At 34.2% G+C, this 23,565-nt stretch overlaps 2 protein-coding genes across 2 annotated transcripts; both read left to right on the forward strand.

Annotated features, from left to right (window-relative positions):
* Window positions 1–4,664: 4,664 nt before the first annotated feature.
* LOC126976786 (zinc finger protein 239-like) lies at window positions 4,665–6,279 on the forward strand. Its single transcript, XM_050825384.1, has one exon. It carries the CDS (start codon window positions 5,091–5,093, stop codon window positions 6,042–6,044), a length of 954 nt encoding a protein of 317 aa, XP_050681341.1. The 5' UTR covers window positions 4,665–5,090; the 3' UTR covers window positions 6,045–6,279.
* Window positions 6,280–9,579: 3,300 nt separating this feature from the next.
* On the forward strand, window positions 9,580–12,060 carry LOC126974389 (zinc finger protein 239-like). The gene is made up of 2 exons (XM_050821871.1): window positions 9,580–10,242; window positions 10,572–12,060. The coding sequence occupies exons 1-2, from the start codon at window positions 9,704–9,706 to the stop codon at window positions 11,170–11,172; spliced, it is 1,140 nt and encodes a 379-aa protein (XP_050677828.1). The 5' UTR covers window positions 9,580–9,703; the 3' UTR covers window positions 11,173–12,060.
* The last annotated feature ends 11,505 nt before the right edge of the window (window positions 12,061–23,565 follow it).

Here is a 23,565-nt window from a genome sequence, read left to right on the forward strand (position 1 = left end):
CACAACAGCACCTATTTCTGCCGAGAATAATAAATTAATAAATTTTGTATATGTTATGCACATGAATAATTATAACACATGAAACAAAAAACACAAGTATCTCAAGCCCACAAGTTTTATGCAGAGTACTTACTATGTTACTTAAATAAGATGAATTTTTATGATGCATTTCAAGATCAATATCAATAAGTTGCTAAACCTCCGAAATAATTACAAGTTATACAAAAACAAGTTGAAGAAGGCCCAACAGATTGAGGTCTCAGGTTTTGGAAGGGACCGCAATGTTGAATATTTCTGTTAACAAATATTCAGTAGTATTATAGAGTCTGAAATTGTGCCCAATATATAGGCTCACCACATTATCTATGACTTAAGCACCCGGATATAAAGGAGAGTCTTTAAAGGAATATAATTTATCAGTTATTTAATTTTAGAATCCTGCAATCTGCCTGATGTGGACTTAATTCGGAATGAAGGTGATGTGCAACATGAACCTCTAATTAAAAATGAATGTAAGGAAGAGATAGATGTGGTAGAACATGAGTTACCAGGTAATATATTATACGAGGTCTGATCATAAAATAACCCTTATCTTAAATTTTTTCAAAATGTATTTGTTTATTCATCAATTTAATATAATTCAAGTTATTGATGATCTTGTTCGCTTCAAAGTAATCCCCCTCAGATATAATACATGTATGCCTGCATTTTTTCCAATCCTCGTAACACTTCTGAAACGTAAAACTGCACATTTGGTATCGCCAACGGCTACTGTTTCGATTTTTCTTTTATCTCCTCAATCGTAGCCAAACACTCTTCTAGACGCTTCTATTGGGATGATTGGGCTTTGGTTTCAATGTCATAGACCACAATATTGAATATTTGTGTTAACAAATATTCAGTAGCATTATAGAGTCTGAAATTGTGCCCAATATATAGTAATAGGCTCACCACATTATCTATCACTTAAGCACCACACCGGAGTAATATAATTTATCAGTTATTTAATTTCAGAATCCTGCAATCTGCCTGATGTGGACTTAATTCTGTATGAAAGTGATGTGCAACTTGAACCTCTAATTAAAAATGAATGTAAAGAAGAGATAGATGTGGTAGAACATGAGTTACCAGGTAATATATTATACGAGGTCTGATCATAAAATAACCGTTGTTTTAAATTTTTTCAAAATGTATTTGTTTATTCATCAATTCAAATTCAAATATAATAATTCGTTGTTTCCAATCCTCGAAACACTTCTGAAACATGCTTTTTGGTATCGCTGACAGCTCCTGTTTCAATTTTTCTTTTATCTCCTCAATCGTAGCCAAACACTTTTCTAGACGCTTCTATTGGGATGATTGGTCTTTGGTTTCAATGTCATAGCCATACACCCATGATTCGTCACCAGTTAAGGCCTTTTTGAGGAAATCTCGATCGTCATTGATGATGTTCAACAGCTATTGAGTGAGGTCCATGCGACATTGTTTTTGCTCAAAATTTAGCAATTTTGGAACAATTTTCACTTGTCACCTTGATACACAAGATGTATAGTGTTATTTGCCCAATAATTGCAATAATTTAACAGTGGGAGGCTCCTTTCCACAGGATGCCGGCCAGATTATGGGTACCACAACAGCACCTATTTCTGCCGAGAAGCAGTAATGTGTAAACATTACTTTGTTTCGGTTTGAATGGTGCTGTAGCTAGTGAAATTACTGGGCAAATGAGACTTAACATCTTATGTCTCAAATTGACGAGCGCAATTGTAGTACTGCTAAGAATTTTTGGGCTTTTCAAGAATCCTGAGTGGCACTGCATTGTAATGGGCAGGGTGTATCAATTACCATCAGCCGAACATCCTGCTCAACTTGTCCTGTATTTTCATAAAAAAAAGCTATGGCGCCCAACAGACATTACTGCTTCATGGCAGAGCAAAGGTGCAAAGGAGCCTCCTACTGGTATATTCAACTTCTTACTTCCTGAAATAATACATAAATATTGTTAAAAGTTCACTATTTTAATATTTATATATATTAAAATATTAATAAATTAATAAAGCTATGTGTTATGCACATGAATAATTATTTATTTATTTATTTAATAAATAAATAATAAATAAATAAATTTTAACACATGAAACCAAAAATAAAAGTATCTCAAGCCCACAAGTTTTATGCAGAGTACTTACTATTGTTGCGTAGCAACGCTTCGAAGTATATGACGAGAGTTGTCAAACTTCAAGACATTGTTGATTTCAACAGCTCCGTCACCAATATTCGTAGCTCAGCGGAAAAGTGTTTACTTTAGACGCTGTAGACCCGGGTTCGATACACCTACCAGTGTATGGAATTTTTTACCATGCGTCATTGTTTCTGCTCAAAATTTAGCAATTTTGGAACAATTTTCACTCGTCACCTTGATACACAAGATGTATAGTGTTATTTGCCCAATAATTGCAATAATTTACCAGTGGGAGGCTCCTTTGCAAACGATGCCGGCCAGATTATGGGTACCACAACGGTACCTACTTCTGTAGTGTAGCAGTAATGTGTAAACATTTCTGTGTTTCTGTCTGAAGGGTGCCATAGCTAGTGAAATTACTGCCCAAATGAGATAACATCTTATATCTCAAGGTCACGAGCGCAATTGTAGCAGTTCTCTCAATTTTTGAGCTTTTCAAGAATCCTGAGTGGCACTGCATTGTATTGGGCAGGGCGTGTCAATTACCATCAGCTGAACATCCTGCTCGACTTGTCCTGTAATTTTATAAAAAAAAGCTTCGGCTCCCTCCGAAATAATTACAAGTTATACAAAAAGAAGACCCAACAGATAGAGGTCTCAGGTTTTGGTAGGGACCACAATATTGAATATTTCTGTTAACAAATATTCAGTAGTATTATAGAGTCTGAAATTGTGCCCAATATATAGTAATAGGCTCACCCCATTATCTATGACTTAAGCACCGGGATATAAAGGAGAGTCTTTATAGGTAATATAATTTATCAGTTATTTAATTTTAGAATCCTGCAATCTGCCTGATGTGGACTTAATTCGGAATGAAGGTGATGTGCAACATGAACCTCTAATTAAAAATGAATGTAAGGAAGAGATAGATGTGGTAGAACATGAGTTACCAGGTAATAATATAATATATTGTCTCTGTCGAATCTATATACTCTGTATATAATTTAATGTTAGCATATGAAAATTTACACATATTTTCTGGTTCTGATTTGATCTCAAAAAGAATGTGGAACAAATCATTGAAACACCTTAGGAATACTCACTATCAAATCCTTAAGTTATCCGAATTTGTCTACTTTGTATGAAATATAAATGATTTGAATATCTAATTTAAGGAGCTATATTTTTGGAATCGTGTTTTAATTTTGTTACTTATCAGAATATGAAAATTTCAGGTTGGACTGCAGAATGGCAGTTGGGATTTGGATCACAGGAACAATCAGCCAATAATGTATCATTGAATCACCTCTGTAGTAAAGAGCTCAGAGTGAACTTAGTGAGATTGGAGGATGACCACAATCACTGTAGAGGTAAAATTGTTATAATTTTTTTAAACTTTTATCATTGGGGAATTTTGTTATTAATTTAAAATTGGAGAAGCTAGTGTTAGCACATTTAAAGGTGTGAGAAACTGCTAACATCAATATTTTTAGATCTGTAAATTTATTAAAACATTCAATATGTTATTAAAATCAATTGTAACACTTGTTAGTACTTTTTGACTATAAAACATGTTAATTTGAATGATTAGAAAATATTGTTGGTTTAGGAGGAAAATCGAGCATTGGGGTCTAAAATGGTGGCTAGTTTCGACACTAACCTGGTCATAATAAAAAACATTAACTATTAGAAATGCATATAAAATAATTATATTATTGCATGGAAACTGTTGTATGTGAGGGAGCCGCCCTCGCGCTGGACTGAAACTTGGTACAATAGCAAGTTTCATTCCATACGGCTTTAGTTCAGAAATGCAAGCATTTCTTTCGGTTTTACTAGGTTATTAAAGAAATCTAAAATAAATAATTTTTTAGTGAAACAAATCATCACTCTCATAATATAAGTGCAACTGTAATTACATTTTATTACGAAAAAGTAGAGCTTAAATCTGTAGATCTATTGTACTCGTAAATCACTCCTGACTCAGTTTATGCAAAGCCCTTTCCTCCTCCAATTGTATGTCTTTGATATAGTTAGGTTTTGCATATTATCAGTAACTACAAATATATATGGTACCAGATCAAACAACTATGTTATTCCTCTATACTAAATCTAGACTTCCATAGAGATTCCATAGTTATATATAAAAATATATGTCATTCTTAAACAATACTTTTTACAAAATCCATAAGTTATATATATCTGCTGCTAGCTTAGTTGACTATTAATACATTAATTTGTAATTGTTAACGTTTAGTCGTACTTACGTCGTTTATAATACTTTGCTTACAATAAAACTATCTGTGATATTATAACTCTAATTGAAATTTGTTCTTTTTTATTATTTATGGTAATTTAATTAAGAGCAGCTACCATACGCAGTTATGCTTCATAAAACTTAAGTATGAGTTATTGTATTTAAAGCTATATACTATTTTAAATTAAATTCAAAATATATTTATTTTCTCTCACAATAATGTATCGCACAGTTTATTAAAATCGATATTTAGACATTGTTTCAGTTGTGAGAGACCAGTGCTTGAAATAGGGAATGAATACTTGTTATACAAGTCACCGGGCCCTAAAGCACATGGTTAAAAGGATGGAGAGAATATACAAAAAATAATTATATTAATATAATGAAACTTAATTAGATAATAAAAGGTTATAGTGTGGGTGATGCTTATGTGTGTAGTGTACATGCTGTTGAAGTTTTTACCTTATAATATAAATAATTAATATCCTGCACTTACAATGCCATATATAAATTTTCTTTTGGTTGCTTTAAGTTAAACAAGAGGGTAGCAGTGTCCACACAGAACTAGCCGATACATGCAATAAGATTGGAATAAAGCCGAATCTGTCTGGGAGTTCGAATGGACAAAACACAATACATCCAGGTGAAATGGCATGCTCCAGTAATTTAAGGGGATCAACGTCTAACCAATACAGTGATTTGAAGGGTAACACTAGGATTCATACCGGTGATAAACCTTTTTTATGCAAAGTGTGTGATAAGAGTTTTAAATTCTTATATCTTTTAAAGATACATAATAGACTACATACCGGTGAAAAACCCTATCCATGCAATGTGTGTGGTAAGACTTTCAATAATCCTGGTCATTTGAAGATACATTGCAGGATACACTCCGGTGAAAAACCCTACACATGCAATATGTGTGGTAAGGCTTACCATCATCCTAGTGTTTTGAGGAGACATACAATAATACATGCAGATGAAAAACCCTACACATGCAATGTGTGTGGTAAGGCTTTTCGTGATCCTAGTAATTTGAAGAGACATAATAGAACACATACTGGTGAAAAACCCAACAAATGCAATGTGTGTGGTAAGGATTTCCGTTGTAAAAGTCATTTGAAGAAACATAATAGAACACATACCGGTGAAAAACCCTATCCATGCAATGTGTGTGGTAAATCTTTCAATAGTTCTGGTAATTTGAAAATACATTGCAGAATACACTCTGGTGACAAACCCTATCCATGCAATGTGTGTGGTAAATCTTTCAATCGTTCTAGTTATTTGAAAATACATTGCAGAATACACTCTGGTGAAAAACCTTATCCGTGCAATGTGTGTGGTAAATCTTTCAATAGTTCTGGTTATTTGAAATTACATTGCAGACTACACTCTGGTGAAAAACCCTACTCATGCAATGTATGTGGTAAGACTTTTACTAATCGTACTGCTTCCAAGAGACATAGTGAAACACATAGTGATGAAAAACCCTACTCATGCAAGGTGTGTTGTAAGACTTTTAAAAATTGTAGTTCTTTCAAGAGACATTGTCGAAGACATAGCAATGAAAAACCCTACTCATGCAATGTATGTGGTTAATGCTACCATATATCTAAAGATTTTAACACTCACACAAGGACGCATACTCTTAAAAACCCTTATTCATGCAATATTTGTGGTGAGGATTTTCATTACTCTGCTGATTTGAAGAAACATAATAGAGTACACACCTGTGAAAAACCCTTCACATGCAATGTGTGCGGTAAGGCTTTCCGTAATTCTAGAACTTTGAAGAGACACAATATTATACATACAAATGAATAACCCTACTCATGCATTGCATGAGGTAAGACTTTTAGTAATTCTACTGCTTTGAGGAGACATTGTGGAATACATAGTGATGAAAAACCGTACTCATGCAATGTGTGTGGTAAGGCTTTCCGTAATCCAAGTACTTTGAAGAGCCATAATAGAAAACTACATATGGATGAAAAACCCCGCTCATGTAATGTCTGTGGTAAGGCTTTCTATAATCATACTATTTGTAAGAGACATAATAGAATACGAATTACTGGTGAGAAACAATTTATGTGGTTAAGGCTTTCCATTAGACATTAGTAAGCCATTTAAAAAGAGCATACAAATTTCTATATTTTAGTTTAGTTTAGTTATTTAGTTCGTTTGTTGCTAGACTTAGGTTCTGTGGTCTTGAACCCTCATTATGGATGTGACATCAATCGAATTGAGAGAAATCAAAAAGTGTTATTTAATATCTATCGAGTACAGAACCGGCTTTGTTAGTATATCTTATGATGATTCACTTAAGAAACATAAAATGATACCCCTTCACCTTAGGCGACAACAGTTCGACTTGATGTTTCTGTATATAATTATCGACTTTGTAATTGATTTGTAAACTCAGAGTCCCGACTAAATGTGTTCGTAGAACTTACAATTTATTCGCTGTCAAAAGAAATAAATCTAATTTTGCTTCAAGTCCTTGCTTTCACCGCTGTTTGAAACTATACAATAATCAAATGTCTCACTTGGATCCCTTTACAACTAATATAAGAACCTAAAAAAAATCATTAATTAACGATTTGTTTACGAAAAGCAATTAAGTTTTTTTTTCTCTTTATTCTTTTCTTTTTGTATTTGCGTTGTGTTATTGTTAATTTTCTAATACTTTCTGAATATTTACATTAATTATTATTAACTTTATTAAAATTTGTCTTTATCGGTTAAGAATTAGAATAAGATTTTTTTTGTACATGTCTGTTTGGTGCTTAAAAAACCAGACTTGTATAGAGAACTTCGGGAGTTTTTTTAAAGGACATTTTTTAATTTTTTTTATTCAATAATAATTATGTGTAATACAACGAGTGTCTTAACACTGAATGAATAATATCGACGGCTTATCCTATAAGATCCCTACGCTAACCAGACTCTATGTCAGCGTGATTACACTGTCGACCAGCCTCCAATGCCCCACGCATTCTAAGAAGTAGACGTTATTTTTTTTTATGGAAAAGGACGACAATAGAGCGTACGGATCACCTGGTGTTAAGTGATCATCGCCGCCCACATTCTCTTAAGGGAGGTGTACGCGCTTTTTTTGAAGGTACCCATGTCGTATCATCCCGGAAACCCCGCACTAGGAAGCTCATTCCACAGCTTAGTAGTCCGAGGAAGAAGGCTCCTTGAAATCCGCACTGTGGAGGACCGCCACACATCCAGATGGTGTGGATGATATCCTAATTTGTCGCGTGTCGTGCGAAGGTGGAATTCGGCGACAGGAATCAGGTTAAACAGCTCTTTGGAACACTCCTCGTGATAAATGTGGTAGAAGACACACAATGAAGCGACGTCTCTACGCAATGCCAAGTGATCCAGCCGTTCACAGAGCACTGGGTCCCCGACAATTCGAGCTGCTCTGCGTTGCACGCGGTCAATTCGATCCAGCAGATACTGGGGTGCGCCAGACCAGAGATGACAGCAATACTCCATGTGTGGCCGGACCTGCGCTTTGTAGAGTGCTAGAATGTGGGCCGGCTTGAAGTATTGCCGTGCTCTATTAATGACCCCCAGCTTCTTCGAAGCCAATTTGGCTTTGCCCTCCAGATGGCCACGGAATTGGTTATCTACTTTGTATGAAATATAAATGATTTGAACATCAAATTTAAGGAGCTATATTTTTGGAATCGTGTTTTAATTTTGTTACTTATCAGAATATGAAAATTTCAGATTGGACTGCAGAATGGCAGTTGGAATCAAAGGAACAATCAGCCAATAATGTATCATTGAATTAGCTCTGTAGTAAAGAGCTCAGAGTAAACTTAGTGAGGTTGGAGGATGACCACAATCACTGTAAAGGTAGGTACAATTGTTATTATTTCATTGGGAAATTTTGTTATTAATTTAACGTTGGACAAGCTAGTGTTAGCTCATTTAGAGGCGTGAGAAACTGCTAGGTTCAATATTTTTAGATCTGTAAATTTATTAAAACATTCAATATGTTATTAGAATCAATAGTAGCATTTGTTAGTACTTTTAGACTATAAAACATGTTAATAATAAAGGTTTAGGAGGAATATCGAGCATTGGGGTCTAAAATGGTTGCTAGTTTCGACACTAACCTAAGGGCTAGCATTTCTGTGTTCTCCCTTTCGGTTTTTCTATGTTATTAAAAAAAATCTAAAATAAATATTTTTTTAGTAAAACAAATCAACACTCTCATAATATAAATGCAACTGTAATTACATTTTATTACGAAAAAGTAGAGCTTAAATCTGTAGATCTATTGTACTCGTAAATCACTCCTGACTCAGTTTATGCAAAGCCCTTTCCTCCTCCAATTGTATGTCTTTGATATAGTTAGGTTTTGCATATTGTCAGTAACTACAAATATATATGGTACCAGATCAAACAACTATGTTATTCCTCTATACTAAATCTAGACTTCCATAGAGATTCCATAGTTATATATAAAAATATATGTCATTCTTAAACAATACTTTTTACAAAATCCATAAGTTATATATATCTGCTGCTAGCTTAGTTGACTATTAATACATTAATTTGTAATTGTTAACGTTTAGTCGTACTTACGTCGTTTATAATACTTTGCTTACAATAAAACTATCTGTGATATTATAACTCTAATTGAAATTTGTTCTTTTTTATTATTTATGGTAATTTAATTAAGAGCAGCTACCATACGCAGTTATGCTTCATAAAACTTAAGTATGAGTTATTGTATTTAAAGCTATATACTATTTTAAATTAAATTCAAAATATATTTATTTTCTCTCACAATAATGTATCGCACAGTTTATTAAAATCGATATTTAGACATTGTTTCAGTTGTGAGAGACCAGTGCTTGAAATAGGGAATGAATACCTGTGATACAAGTCACCGGGCCCTAAAGCACATGGTTAAAAGGATGGAGAAAATATACAAAAAATAGTTATATTAATATAATGAAACTTAATTAGATAAAGAAAGTAATTCGTTAAAGTGTGGGTGATGCTTATGTGTGTAGTGTATGTGCTGTAGAATTTATACCTTTTAATATAAATAAATAATATCATGCACTTACAATGCCATATAGTTTTCATAAATTTTCTTTTGGTTGCTTTAAGTTAAACAAGCGGGTAGCAGTGTCCACACAGAACTAGCCTATACATGCAATAAGATTGGAATAAAGCCAAATCTGTCTAGGAGTTCGAATGGACAAAACACAATACATCCAGGTGAAATGGCATGCTCCAGTAATTTAAGGGGATCAACGTCTAACCAATACAGTGATTTGAAGGGTCACCCTGGGATTCATACCGGTGATAAACCTTTTTTATGCAAAGTGTGTGGTAAAACTTTCAATAATTCTAGTTATTTGAAGATACATTGCAGAATACACTCCGGTGAAAAACACTACTCATGCAATGTGTGTGGTAAGACTTTTGGTAATTCTACTGCTTTGAAGAGACATTGTGGAATACATAGTGATAAAAAACCGTACTCATGCATTGTGTGTGGTAAGACTTTTAGTGATTCTACTAATTTTAATAGACATAATAGAACGCATACTAGTGAAAAACCCTATCGATGCAATGTGTGTGGTAAATCTTTCAATATTTCTAGTAATTTGAAAAGACATTGCATAATACACTCTGGTGAAAAACCCTATCCATGCAATGTATGTGGCAAATCTTTCAATAGTTCTGGTAATTTGAAAATACATTGCAGAATACACTCTGGTGAAAAACCCTACTCATGCAATGTGTGTGGTAAGACTCCGTAATTCTACTGCTTTGAAGAGACATTGTGGAATACATAGTGATAAAAAACCGTACTCATGCATTGTGTGTGGTAAGACTCTTAGTGATTCTACTAATTTTAATAGACATAATAGAACGCATACTAGTGAAAAACCCTATCGATGCAATGTGTGTGGTAAATCTTTCAATATTTCTAGTAATTTGAAAAGAAATTGCATAATACACTCTGGTGAAAAACCCTATCCATGCAATGTATGTGGCAAATCTTTCAATAGTTCTGGTAATTTGAAAATACATTGCAGAATACACTCTGGTGAAAAACCCTACTCATGCAATGTGTGTGGTAAGACTCCGTAATTCTACTGCTTTGAAGAGACATTGTGGAATACATAGTGATAAAAAACCGTACTCATGCATTGTGTGTGGTAAGACTTTTAGTGATTCTACAAATTTTAATAGACATAATAGAACGCATACTAGTGAAAAACCCTATCGATGCAATGTGTGTGGTAAATCTTTCAATATTTCTAGTAATTTGAAAAGACATTGCATAATACACTCTGGTGAAAAACCCTATCCATGCAATGTATGTGGCAAATCTTTCAATAGTTCTGGTAATTTGAAAATACATTGCAGAATACAGTCTGGTGAAAAACCCTACTCATGCAATGTATGTGGTAAGACTTTTACTAATTGTACTGCTTCCAAGAGACATAGTGAAATACATAGTGGTATAAAACCCTACTCATGCAATGTGTGTGGTAGGACTTATAATTACTGTAGTTCTTTCAAGAGACATTGTCGAATACATAGTGATGAAAAACTTAATTATTCTACTAATTTTAAGAGACATAATAGACCAGTGAAAAACCATAAACGTGCTATGTGTGTGGTGAGGCTTTCCGTAAGCCAAGTACTTTTAAGAGCCAAAATAGGAATAAACATATAGACGAGAAACCCTACTCATGCAATGTATGTGGTAAGGCTTTCAAAGATGTGTCCAAACAACAACAGCGAACACCTTTAAAGAACGAAGAATGAAATTGATCATTCATCGAAATTAACGCTTTCTTTATTAAATCGAATACAATTAGGCTACTGATGACTGGCTTATTTTTTCTCCCCAAGGAATAATGTATTGTCTCGTTACTATTAAATTAATGTGATTATTCTATATACATATACACTCCTGGTCTTTTTTTTAAAACACAGCATATTCAGGAAAATTTAGTTAGATTTTAAAATAATAGATATAACGTAATTATATTTTGACTTAATATTATTATTATAATACAGACTTGTACAGAGAACTTCGGGAGTTTTCAATAATAATTATGTCTAACACAACGAGTGTCTTAACTCTGAATGAATAATATCAACGGCTTATTCTAGAAGATCCCTGCGCTTGCCAGACTCTATGTCAGCGTGATTACACTTGCGACCAGCCACCAATGCGTGGGCGCTTCTGAGAAGTAGACGTTATTAAACATAGTGTGACTGGCGAGGGATGAGGGTGATTTCGAGATTCTCTTACAATATGATAGTAAATAAGCAGTCTTGTCATACTATATACCGTTGAGTATTAGCGCCAAAAATTCCCACTTTTAAGTCACATTACAATAAACTCTCAATGCATATTAAAAAGTCTGTTATTGGTATTAAAGCTAGGCCGACATTAGAATGTGCCTTGTCAGTTATTTTGTCATGCTCAAAACGTGATTGGTTCTCGGCATGACATGATTACAGTAACCAAAGCTAACTGGTTCGCGTTCTTGACTTATTGTTATTGTTTGTCAGTTATACACACAGTATATGTGGACGATGTATGCGTTATGAATGAGGGGATCAGTCATGATAAAATAATTAAAAAAAAAATGGATTTCTGACTATACATATTAGATAGATTAGTGTATACCTTAAAAAAAGGCGTATACTTTTCTAAAAGGCCGGCAACGCTTATGTGATTCCTCTGGTGCTACAGGAGACTATGGCCGGCGATAAATTTTGATGTCACCAGATAAATTAAAACACTAAACGAATGTACACAAAACTTACAAACAAAATTAATATGGTATAAAAGAAAAATGTAGGGAAGCTTAATAACAACAACACTGAATAAAATTTGATATTTGAAATAAGTGTTTAAATTACTTACTTTATTTGAAGCATATAATTTATATTCCGTGAAAATCGAAAGTAAATTTAGTTTTTGGCGAGATTAGTATATGAAGCAGTTTTTTTTACAATGTATGAGTGCATACAAACTCTTGAAAAGGTGTTGCTTTATTTTTTCTAAGGATTTAAGTATGTCATTGACAGAAATCGTATTACCATCGAGCCAAATAAATACAAATATAAGTAAACAGCGCTTTTAGAAAGCATCATTTCTTATTGGATAAATAGTAAGGTAAATTTTTAAATTGGAGTGAGTGGACACACATCAGTAGTAATCATTTCCATGTATCTAATTGAAAAGAATTCATCAATTATCTTTATGACTCCTGTCTTGCAGAAATCTAAATTAAAAGTAACGTTAATTAAGAAATGCACTAGCACGTACACACATTTTTATATACGAAGAGTCTAAAAAAGCTCGAATCGCTTGACACCCGCGACAATTCCCTTTGCCAGTTCGCGAGACGCCTTAAAAACGAACACACCTCTCTACCCTGCTTCAGCACCCCCTCGGGCCCCGCCCGGTCGGACGCTGAAAAGGCCGAGGCCCTAGGTACACACTTTGAGCGACAGCATAAACTCACCGTAGATCTGAGCGACCCCGATACCGAACGCGAGGTGTCGCGGTCTCTAGACCACCTTTACAAAATAAACGGACCGACCGCACCTACGCCAGTTGTACCTCGCGAAGTCAAATTAATTTTAAAAACCTGTAAGCCGCGAAAAGCCCCCGGGCACGACGACATACAGAACATCCTTCTAAAAAACCTCCCTTCAAAAGCAATAGACACCTTAGTTAAAATATTTAAGGCGTGCCTCCGCCTCACCTATTTTCCATCGTCCTGGAAAATAGCAGTAATCACCGCGATACACAAACCGGGAAAAGACCCCACCTCCCCCGCGAACTACAGACCAATTAGTTTACTTTGCACATAAAGTAAAATATTAGAAAATTTAATTAATAATAGAATAAACTCACTTATAGAATCAAACCTACCTGAGGAACAATTCGGTTTCCGAAGGTCACACGCGACTACTCACCAACTGGCGCGCGTAGTCGAACATATAACACACCAATTTAACTTGAGACACCAGACTGGTATGGTTCTTCTCGGCCTTGAGAAAGCCTTCGATACCGTCTGGCATGATGCCTTAGTTCACAAATTATTCGAAGCACAAGTCCCCTTTGAATATTGTAGAATAATAAAATCATTCCTTACGAATAGATTTCTTAGAGTTAGAGTCTTAAATAGTTTATCCCCCCACATCCAGTAGTAGCAGGTGTTCCACAGGGCTCCATCATCTCACCGAGGGCATTTTTACTCTATATGAGAGACATCCCAAAACCTCCGAACGTGGTCCTCGCCCTGTACGCTGATGACACAGCTTATCTGTGCAGCAGTAAAAACATCAAATCTATAGTCTCCCACCTTAATACAGCCCTACATTGTGTAAGCAACTACTTTTCTAAGTGGAAGCTTAAAATCAATGACACAAAGACCGAGGCGGCACTTTTCTTATACAAAACTTCCCGTAAACTCAATCTCTCTTTAAAGCCACATATTAATAACCACCCGGTCGAATGGCAGTCACAGGCTAAATACCTAGGACTTATCCTCGACCGGAAACTTTCCTTCATGCCTCATATTACTTATGCCCGCTCTAAGGCACTTACTGCCTTTGCGACCCATTTTCTATAGGAATTCCACTCTCTCAACTAGTAACAAGCGTCTACTATACCAGTCCTACATACGCCCGGTCATGACATACGCAAGTCCGGTATGGATTAACACAAGTCAAAACGATTATCGTAAACTACAAACTGTGCAATATAGATCCCTTAAAACCATCTACCGGACCCACCCGCGTACAAATCTTAAACGACTTCATGTAAAGAAAAACATCGCAACACTAGACAACACATACAAGTGGTATCTGATAATTTCTACAGAGGGCTACGCCGACTGAAGGACGGAATAAACCCCGCCCTCCGGTCGACTTGTAGTCGTAAGTCACTCACAGAGTACTGCCTCAGCATAAAACGTTACAAACATGCATTACCACATCACAACTGGTTAGAGCTCACAGAACACTAGCGTACACACACACACACTCACGCACACAGAGTTCTAGCTAGGTCTAAATAAATGTAAAACCAATATATTGTAAATTGGTTTAGTAATAAGAATTAAATAACGGCGAAAACTGGCCTCCTATTTCCTCTCCCTCCTTTCCTTTCCCAAGATTAGAAAATATTGTTGGTTTAGGAGGAATCAAGTGTTGGGGTCTAAAATGGTGGCTAGTTTCGACACTAACCTGGTACACACACATGGACACTAATCTGTAGATCTATTGTACTCGTAAATCACTCCTGGCTCAGTTTAGGCAAAGCCCTTTCCTCCTCCAATTGTATGTCTTTGAAGTTAGGTTTTGCATATTGTCAGTAACTACAAACATATAATTGGTACCAGATCAAACAACTATGTTATTCCTCTATAATAAATCCACATTCCCATAGAGATTCCATAAGTATATATAAAAATATATGTCATTGTTAAACAATACATTTTACAAAATCAATCATCAATTTATATATATCTGCTGCTAGCTTAGTTCACTATTAATACATTAATTTGTAATTGTTAACGTTTAGTCGTACTTACGTCGTTTATAATACTTTGCAATAATACTATCTATGATATTATAACTCTTATTGAAAATTGTTCTTCTTTATTATTTATCGTAATTTAATTTTAAGCAGCTACCGTACGCAGATAGGCTTCATAAAACTTAAGTATGAGTTATTGTATTTTAAGCTATATACTATTTTAAATTTAATTCAAAATATATTTATTTTCTCTCACAATAATGTATCACACAGTTTATTAAAATCGATATTTAGAAATTGTCTTAATTGTGAGAGACCAGTGCTTGAAATAGGTAATGAATACATGTGCGGAATACGGGGCTCCAAAGCACATGGTTATAATGCTGGAGAGAATATACAAAAAATTATGTAAATTTATAATGAAGAAGAAAGTAATTTAAGTTAGTGTGATGGTAATATCACACACATATGATGTCATGTAGTTTTATATATTTTCTTTTGGTTGGTTTTAGTTAATAAAGAGGATGGCAGTGTCCACACAGAACTGGCCATGCACTAAGATTGGAATCATGACGAATCTGTCTACAATATATACATGTCAAATGGCATACTCCAGTAGTTTAAGGGGATCAATGTCTAACAAATACAGTGATTTGAAGGGTCACACTAGGATTCAAACTGTTGATAAACCTTTTTTATGTTTGCATAAATGTGTGTGATAAGAGTTTTAAGTTCTTTTTCTTTTAAAAGAGACACAATAGAGTACATACCGGTGAAAAACCCTATCCATGCAATGTGTGTGGTAAGACTATCAATAATTCTGGTCATTTGAAGATACATTGCAGAATACATACCGGTGAAAAACCCTTCACATGTAATGTGTGTGGTAAGGCTTTCTATACTCCTAGTACTTTGAAGAGACATTATAGTGTACATACTGGTGAAAAACCCTGCACATGCAATTTGTGTGGTAAGACTTTCCATGATTCTAGTAATTTGAAGAGACATAATAGAAGACATACCGGTGAAAAACCCTTCAAATGCAATGTGTGTGGTAAAGCTTTCAGTAATCCTAGTAATTTGAAGAGCCATAATAGAAAACTACATGTGGATGAAAAACCCCACCATGCAGAGTATGTGGTTAAGGTGTTCCAATATCCTTGCACTTTGAAGAGCCGTAATAGAAAACTAAATATGGATTAAAAACCCTACTCAAGCAATGTATGGGGTCAGACTTGTAGTGATTCTACTGCTTTCAAGAGACATTGTGGAATACATAGTGATGAAAAACCATACTCATGCAATGAACATGGTAAAACTTACTGTGTATCTAATGATTTACGGCCGTTTTCAATAACGTATCTCTAGTTACGGATACCGTGCTGTCACCGTTTAATGACAAGATCTTATTTATCCATAGTTATGTCCAGTATAGTTATAGACCAATGCTTTGTGTCGATAGGTTATTGAAATGTAAGTAAGTGTTTAATGATAGATTTGTCTACCTCTAGTAAGTTAAACTAAGGATAGATAGGTTATTGAAAACGGCCGTCGAACACTCACAAGAGGATGCATACTCGTAAAAAACCTTTTCATGCAATATATTATGTGGTAAGGCTTTTCATTATTCTGCTGAATTGAAGAAACATAATATAGTACATACTGGTGAAACATCTTATTTGTGCAAAGTTTGTGGTAAGGCCTCTAAAGAATCTCAACTTTTAAAGATACATTATAGAACCCATACCGGCGAAAAACACACATGCCCTGGGCAGGCCAGTAATTGTTCCTCGCCCATGCTTGACTCAAATTCGTATATAATACAACCAGACAGATGTATGAAATTATATAAAAGTAATCATGAAGCTGTTCACCACCTTATAAAACAATTAAATGACAATAAAAGTCCAGGGATTGATGGTATTAGAGCTAAAGACATAAAATTTGTTAAAAATAACATTAACTTAAATAAACTTAACGCCAGCAATCACACATCTTATAAATCAGTGTATTGTGAAACAACAATATCCGTATGGTTTAAAAGTTGGTATAGTTAGGTCTATTTACAAAAAAGGTAGCCACGCAGATGTCAACAATTACAGGCCAATAACGATTTTATCATGTATTGACAAAATAGTTGAGAAGTATTTAGGAGGGCAAATAAATGATTATTTAAAAAAGAATAAAGTCATAAATGAAAAACAGTACGGATTTCAAAAAAATCGTAGCACAACCCAACTGTTGGCCAAGTTCACCAATGAGGTCAATGGACACCTGGACGCCAGGCAGCATGTGCTAGTTGTTCTGGTAGATTTCAGTAAGGCATTCGAGACAATTAAGTAAATGGGCGCATGATGTTAGACTTGTTATAAATGCATCAAAAACTAAAATGCTGCACATACAGAGTTCACATAAAAAGTCAACATTCCGTCCAATCATTGTTGCTCATGACCACCACTGTCTCCATTATGCGCGCACACATTGCCAGTGTGAGCCGTTAGAGATAGTAGATAAGCATATGAATTTGGGACTTATTATAGATAATAGTTTCAACTGGAGGTGTCATATTGACAGTGTCTGCGCTGGGCTAAGATCAGTACTCGGCAAGTTGTATACTTTAAAATATAAGTTACCCTATAGAAGGCAAAGTATTTATTAACCAAACAATTTTCAATGTAATTATGTATATTATAAGGCGTGTTAATATAATTAGTATAAGAATTTACTATAAAAATGTTAGTAATTTAAGAGCGATCTCGTCCCCACGGATAAACCTTACATGGTTCCTTGTGGGTGACTTTGAACAATAAAGGAAAAAAAATCATTTGAAGACACATAACCCTAACAATTTGAAATAACCCTAGTAATTTGAAGAGACATAATAGAGCAGTTCCGATGAAAAACCCTACACATGCAATGTGTCTGGTAAGGCTTTCCATACTCCTAGTACTTTGAAGAGACATTATAGTGTACATACTGGTGAAAAACCCTACACATGCAATTTGTGTGGTAAGGCTTTCCATGATCCTAGTAATTTGAAGAGACATAATAGAACACATACTGGTGAAAAACCCTTTACATACAATGTGTGTGGTAAAGCTTTCTGTAATCCTAGTACTTTGAAGAGCCATAATAGAAATCTACATACGGATGAAAAACCCTACTCATGCAATGTATGTGGTTAGGCTTTTCATAATCCTAGTAATTTTAAGAGACATAATAGAACACATACCGGTGAAAAACCCTTCACATGCAATATGTGTGGTAAGGCTTTCATTTATCCTAGTACTTTGAAGAGCCTTAATAGAATAATACTTCATATGGATGAAAAACCCTACTCATGCAATATATGTCGTTAAGGCTTTCCATTATCCTTATACTTTGAAGAGACATTATAGTGTACATACCGATGAAAAACACTTCTCATGCAAAGTGTTTGGTAAAGCTTTCCATTATCCTTGTACTTTGAAGAGACACAATATTATACATTAGAATACAAACCAGTGAAAAAATATATATGTAGTATGTGTGATAAGAACTTCGCAAAATTTAGCTCTTTGTAAATTCTAAATACAATAAATACATTCTGGTGAAAATCCATATTCGTGTGACATTTTTCAGCTGAAATTTAAGCAGAAACCATCTTATATTTAACGTTTACAGAAACATGTGTAATGCAACATGCACGTGTAGTTGAATAGATCAATTTGTATATTATTTTGTTTTTATTTATGTTTAACGTGAAGTCAATGAAAACTGATTCCCATGATAAACAAGGTGATAAATAATTCCAATAATTTGTGGAATGCCAGAAATTAGTGTAATGAGGGTCAAAAATCCTATTTAGTCTTTTTATTAAAGTTACTCCTTATTACATCAGTTACCAGCTAGTAAAAGTCCCGTCAAAATCCGTCCAGCTGTTTCAGAGATTAGCCGGAACAAACACATGACAGACAGAAAAAAAATAGTAAAAAATGTTATTTTGGTGTACCGTATATATATTCACATACATGTAGTAAAAAACGGTTATTTCAATATTACAAACAGACACTCCAATTTTATTTATATGTATAGATTAAATAATTAAGTTTCAAATGATTTAGATAAATTTTATTTAAAATATTAAAGCAATATTATCACACTAATTGTATTGCTAGGTTCATTCATTTCGTCTACAGTTAAATTACAACAATCTTAACTATATTACTGTGCAAGCTGAAGTCCTTATGGATTTTTTTTTAATAAAACACGGTACACCGATTACAGTTACAATTTATTTCTAAGATGTACAGATAATACAATATTTGAATAGTATATAGGTACACATATTTATAACTAGGCGTGAGTACAAAGTACAAATGATATTTATTTATTTTAATTTTTATTTGATGTACATATTTTGACAAATAACATTTTTTTATAATAATAAGGATACATTACACAAGACTAACTTCTGTTTCTTAAAATATATCTTATAGTATAATATATCTCATAGTCCGATACATATAAATATTTCACTCACTTATAAAGTATCCTATAATAATTTTAAATGTTTAATAATATCAGTTCCTAAATTATTTTTAATTTGAAAAGGGTTTAAGGATTCGACTATTTTGCTAAATGGGTTTGGAAAGTATTGATGTAACGTCTAGCGTACCTCGGGTAATAACTTGACAATCAATACTTGTACCTGTGGTATTCATGTGTCATATTGTGTATTCAACAATGTAAATTGTTAATATAATTCTGATACACTTATTATTTTTTTCAAAAAATATGTTTGATGTATTTTCTTTTAACATATTAATTATTTAATTGTATATTTAGGATCTTTTAGGTATGGCTTTACTTTGGCCATCTGTAGCCATGTGGTATGTACCAGTTATTGATTTATGTTAGTTTATAATTATAAAACGTAACCACTTGAGTATTTGCATGTTTGTTAAAGCGAAACATGTGCCTAGTCTTAAACTTATAACAACTTTAGCTGACTTTGAGTTTTGACTTTGTAAATTATTATTATTGTCTCAGCAATGTTTCATTGTGTATGTAAAGTATCTATTATTATATTTATAGAACCTAGGCGTAATATTTGAATATAAATTAAATTTTGATTAAACTCTCACATTGTATGATTTTCATCCATTACTTAAGAAGCCCGTGGGCGGCGGTGATCACTTAACACCAGGTGACCCGTACGCTCGCTATTCCATAAAAAATAAGCCCTTTTCTTAGTTGTAAAAAAGCCTTCCCAATTGGATCCTGCTGTATGCTGTTCCTATTTGGCATCATCTGATGGTATCTATAAAAGTAGAACAAAAGAAAATTTCCAATATGTGCCATATTTTATATTTGATTATAATAGGTCGACCTGGCACCACAGGCAGCCCTCGCTCCCTTCGCACATATTTGAGGGAAGGAGACAACCCGGTACAAGACGCAAGCAATGCCATTACAGTGAGCATGACGAACCGTGTTATAGCATACCTACGCATGATAACTACAAAATACCGCCGACCCGGCCGGCCTGAACCGCCGCAAACGATACGTCCCACAATTTTTTAATCTGTAATATCTTCGAAAATATTCATTTAAATTTTAAATCATATGCTGTAAACGGCCATATAGATCTATATTTAATCAACAATGTATTTGAGGTATTTAATGAAATAAGGATTAATGCTGTATTGGTTAAATTCGAAAATTAGCCATTATTTGTCGTAAAAAGTAATTGAGAAAAAAATGTTATTGTGAAATATCCATAAGAGATAGATATATAACGGAGTTTTCTGTAGATCTTTTCAATGTGTACAATACTTAGTACATTATTTTGATAAATCTCGTAGGGCTCAGCCCGCGTTTGCAATGTAAGCGGAAAAATGTAATTATTTACAACATCACATTAGAAACCTCAAAAATAACAGTATTACTCCACTATTTAATGGATGTTATTATATGAGCAAGTATCACACTAGAGCTTCTCCTTACCTGCTCTGTGTACCACCACACCGGTCAGCGGCATTCGAAGGAGGCTTTTGTTATAATTATTCTAAAATATGGAATGACTTACTTCGTAATATAAATAGTGTTTATACCTTTAGAAATAAATATAAAATGTATTTGTTTACACTTCAGCTGGGCCTCTCTCAAAATAAATCTTAATATGTAGTTTGAATGAATATATTTAATGTGTATATGTATATATGGATATATATGTTTATATATGTATGTATATATATTTATATATTGGGCATATAAAATAAAAAATATAAAAGAACCGGTATGCACACAAAATTTAATACAAATTGATGTAGACGTTTCGGAGGAATTTGGTAAGAAACACCGGGACACGAGAATTTTATATATTATATAATCAATATATATCTAATTAATAACTGTTACGATCTAGCCGTCTACTATAATATTATTTTTTACCTTATGTTTTGAGTACTATCATTTATTTATTTTTTATTTATTACATAATTATTGTATTTAATAATGGAAGCACTTGTGGCTGTTATCGCGGCCGGCTTATTGAAGGTAGCTACTGAAAATCAGTGTTGGGTGAAACCCAACTAATATGCTGAGTAGCAAACCTTTTTGGGACATAACACTGCAAATACCACCTTATTATGTTGATATAGAATAAGCCTTACTTTAGTTTTTTAATGTATGTTAGTTTTACTTAGATTAGGCATATTATAGTAATTTTCAAGATAAGTTTTTTCATATTATTTGTTATTATATTTTGTAAATGTTCACGTGTATTTGTAGTGTTTGTTCCAATTAAAGCTATACTTACTTACTTATATAAACCTTCCTCTCCAATCACTCTATCTATTAATCGCATCAAAATCCGTTGCGTAGTTTTAAAGATTTAAGCATATATAGGGAGAGAGAAAGCGACTTTGTTTTATGCTGTGTAGTGATAATATTATATTCTTTATTTTGCGATAATTTATAACGTTTTTGTGAATTTAGAAGGTGTTAGAAATGTAATATTATTTGGAATTTTATTAAAGAACTGCACACAGACAAACAATTGTACTGAGTCACGTATTTGGAATAGGCATTTTATTTCTTGTATTGTAATCGTGATACTTCAAGCCAGTCCACACTCTAGCGCTGTACAAAGCGCAGGTCCGGCCACACATGGAGTATTGTTATCATATCTAGTCTGGCGCACCCCAGTATCAGCTCGATCCATTTGACTGTGTGCAACTGCTCGAATTGTCAGGGACCCAGCCCTATGTATTATTTTACTCTTTACTTTTACGTTGCAGGGAGTGTTCCGAAGAGCTATTTCACCTGATTCCTGCCTCTGAATTCACCTTCGCACGACACGCCCAAAATAGGATATCATCCCCACCATCTCGATGTGTGGTTTTCAAGGAACGTTCTTCCACGTACTACAAAGCTGTGAAATGAGCTTTGTACGGTTTTTCCGGGTCGATACGACATGGATACATTAAAAAAAGGGCGTAAACATTTCCTAAAGGCTAGCAACGCTCCTGTGATTCCTCTGGTATTGCGAGCGATATGGGCGGCGTGATCACTGAACACCAGGTGACGCGTACGCTTGATTTTTCTCCTCTTCCATAAAAAAGTCTAATGCTTGTAACAGTGGGGGTGCCACAGGGCTCAAATTTAGGGCCATTTCTGTTTCTTATCTACAATAACGACCTACCTTAACTTGAGGGGAATAATCATGATATAGTAGTACCGTTTTCAGATGGCACATCTTAGTTAAACATTGGCAATGATTTGTTGTCGATTTTTGGTACATCTGGTTCAATGATCACCATCACTGTAAGTTGGGATTGTTTTTAAGGCAAGGGGATTGATGAAAGGAGCAAGTGCACTAACCTGGAAAATCACAGGGGTTGCAGATGGTATGTGCGTGCGCAGATGAAGCCTCAATCTTCTCTTGCCAGGAACTGTGGGTTTCCTTCTCTCTACGCTATTGGTACCTATATATTAGTCGCATCACTACTACTATAATATTATATTATCACTAAATGGATGCGGCGAGTTTATCCACGCGGTCGAGGAAGCGGTGCTTTGCTGTGCTATTGTCACGAGAGTACTTGCGTATATCACGGCGACTAATTAGTAGCGGTTCTTCCGGTTACGAATACCTTCAGTCAGAACGAAGTCGATATATACATGGTGGTTTTTTGAGAAGGGCGGTGATGGCCAAGTCGGAAACTACGAGACTTAGAGAAAAGTCGTGAAAGGAGCCATGCCTCCGATTTAAAAGAAACCAACAACTACATACTTAGTTTGTTAACTTTTGACGGAAATCGACCCGAATGATTATTAAAAAAAAATACATCCTGTAATAATACAGGATGTATTTTTTTTTCAATAATGAACCAATGGATTCTGTTGCTGATGAGGATCTGTAATAATACAGGATGTATTTTTTTTTTTCAATAATGAACCAATGGATTCTGTTGCTGATGAGGATCAAACTTTGTTAAGATATGTATTACTAAAATATACGGGATACGGGAATTTCTGGGCATAAATGTAATAAGTTGAGATATCGTTGAAAAA

Source organism: Leptidea sinapis, chromosome 2 (genome assembly GCF_905404315.1).
Source record: "Leptidea sinapis chromosome 2, ilLepSina1.1, whole genome shotgun sequence".
In the NCBI taxonomy this organism is placed as follows: Eukaryota; Metazoa; Arthropoda; class Insecta; order Lepidoptera; family Pieridae; genus Leptidea; species Leptidea sinapis.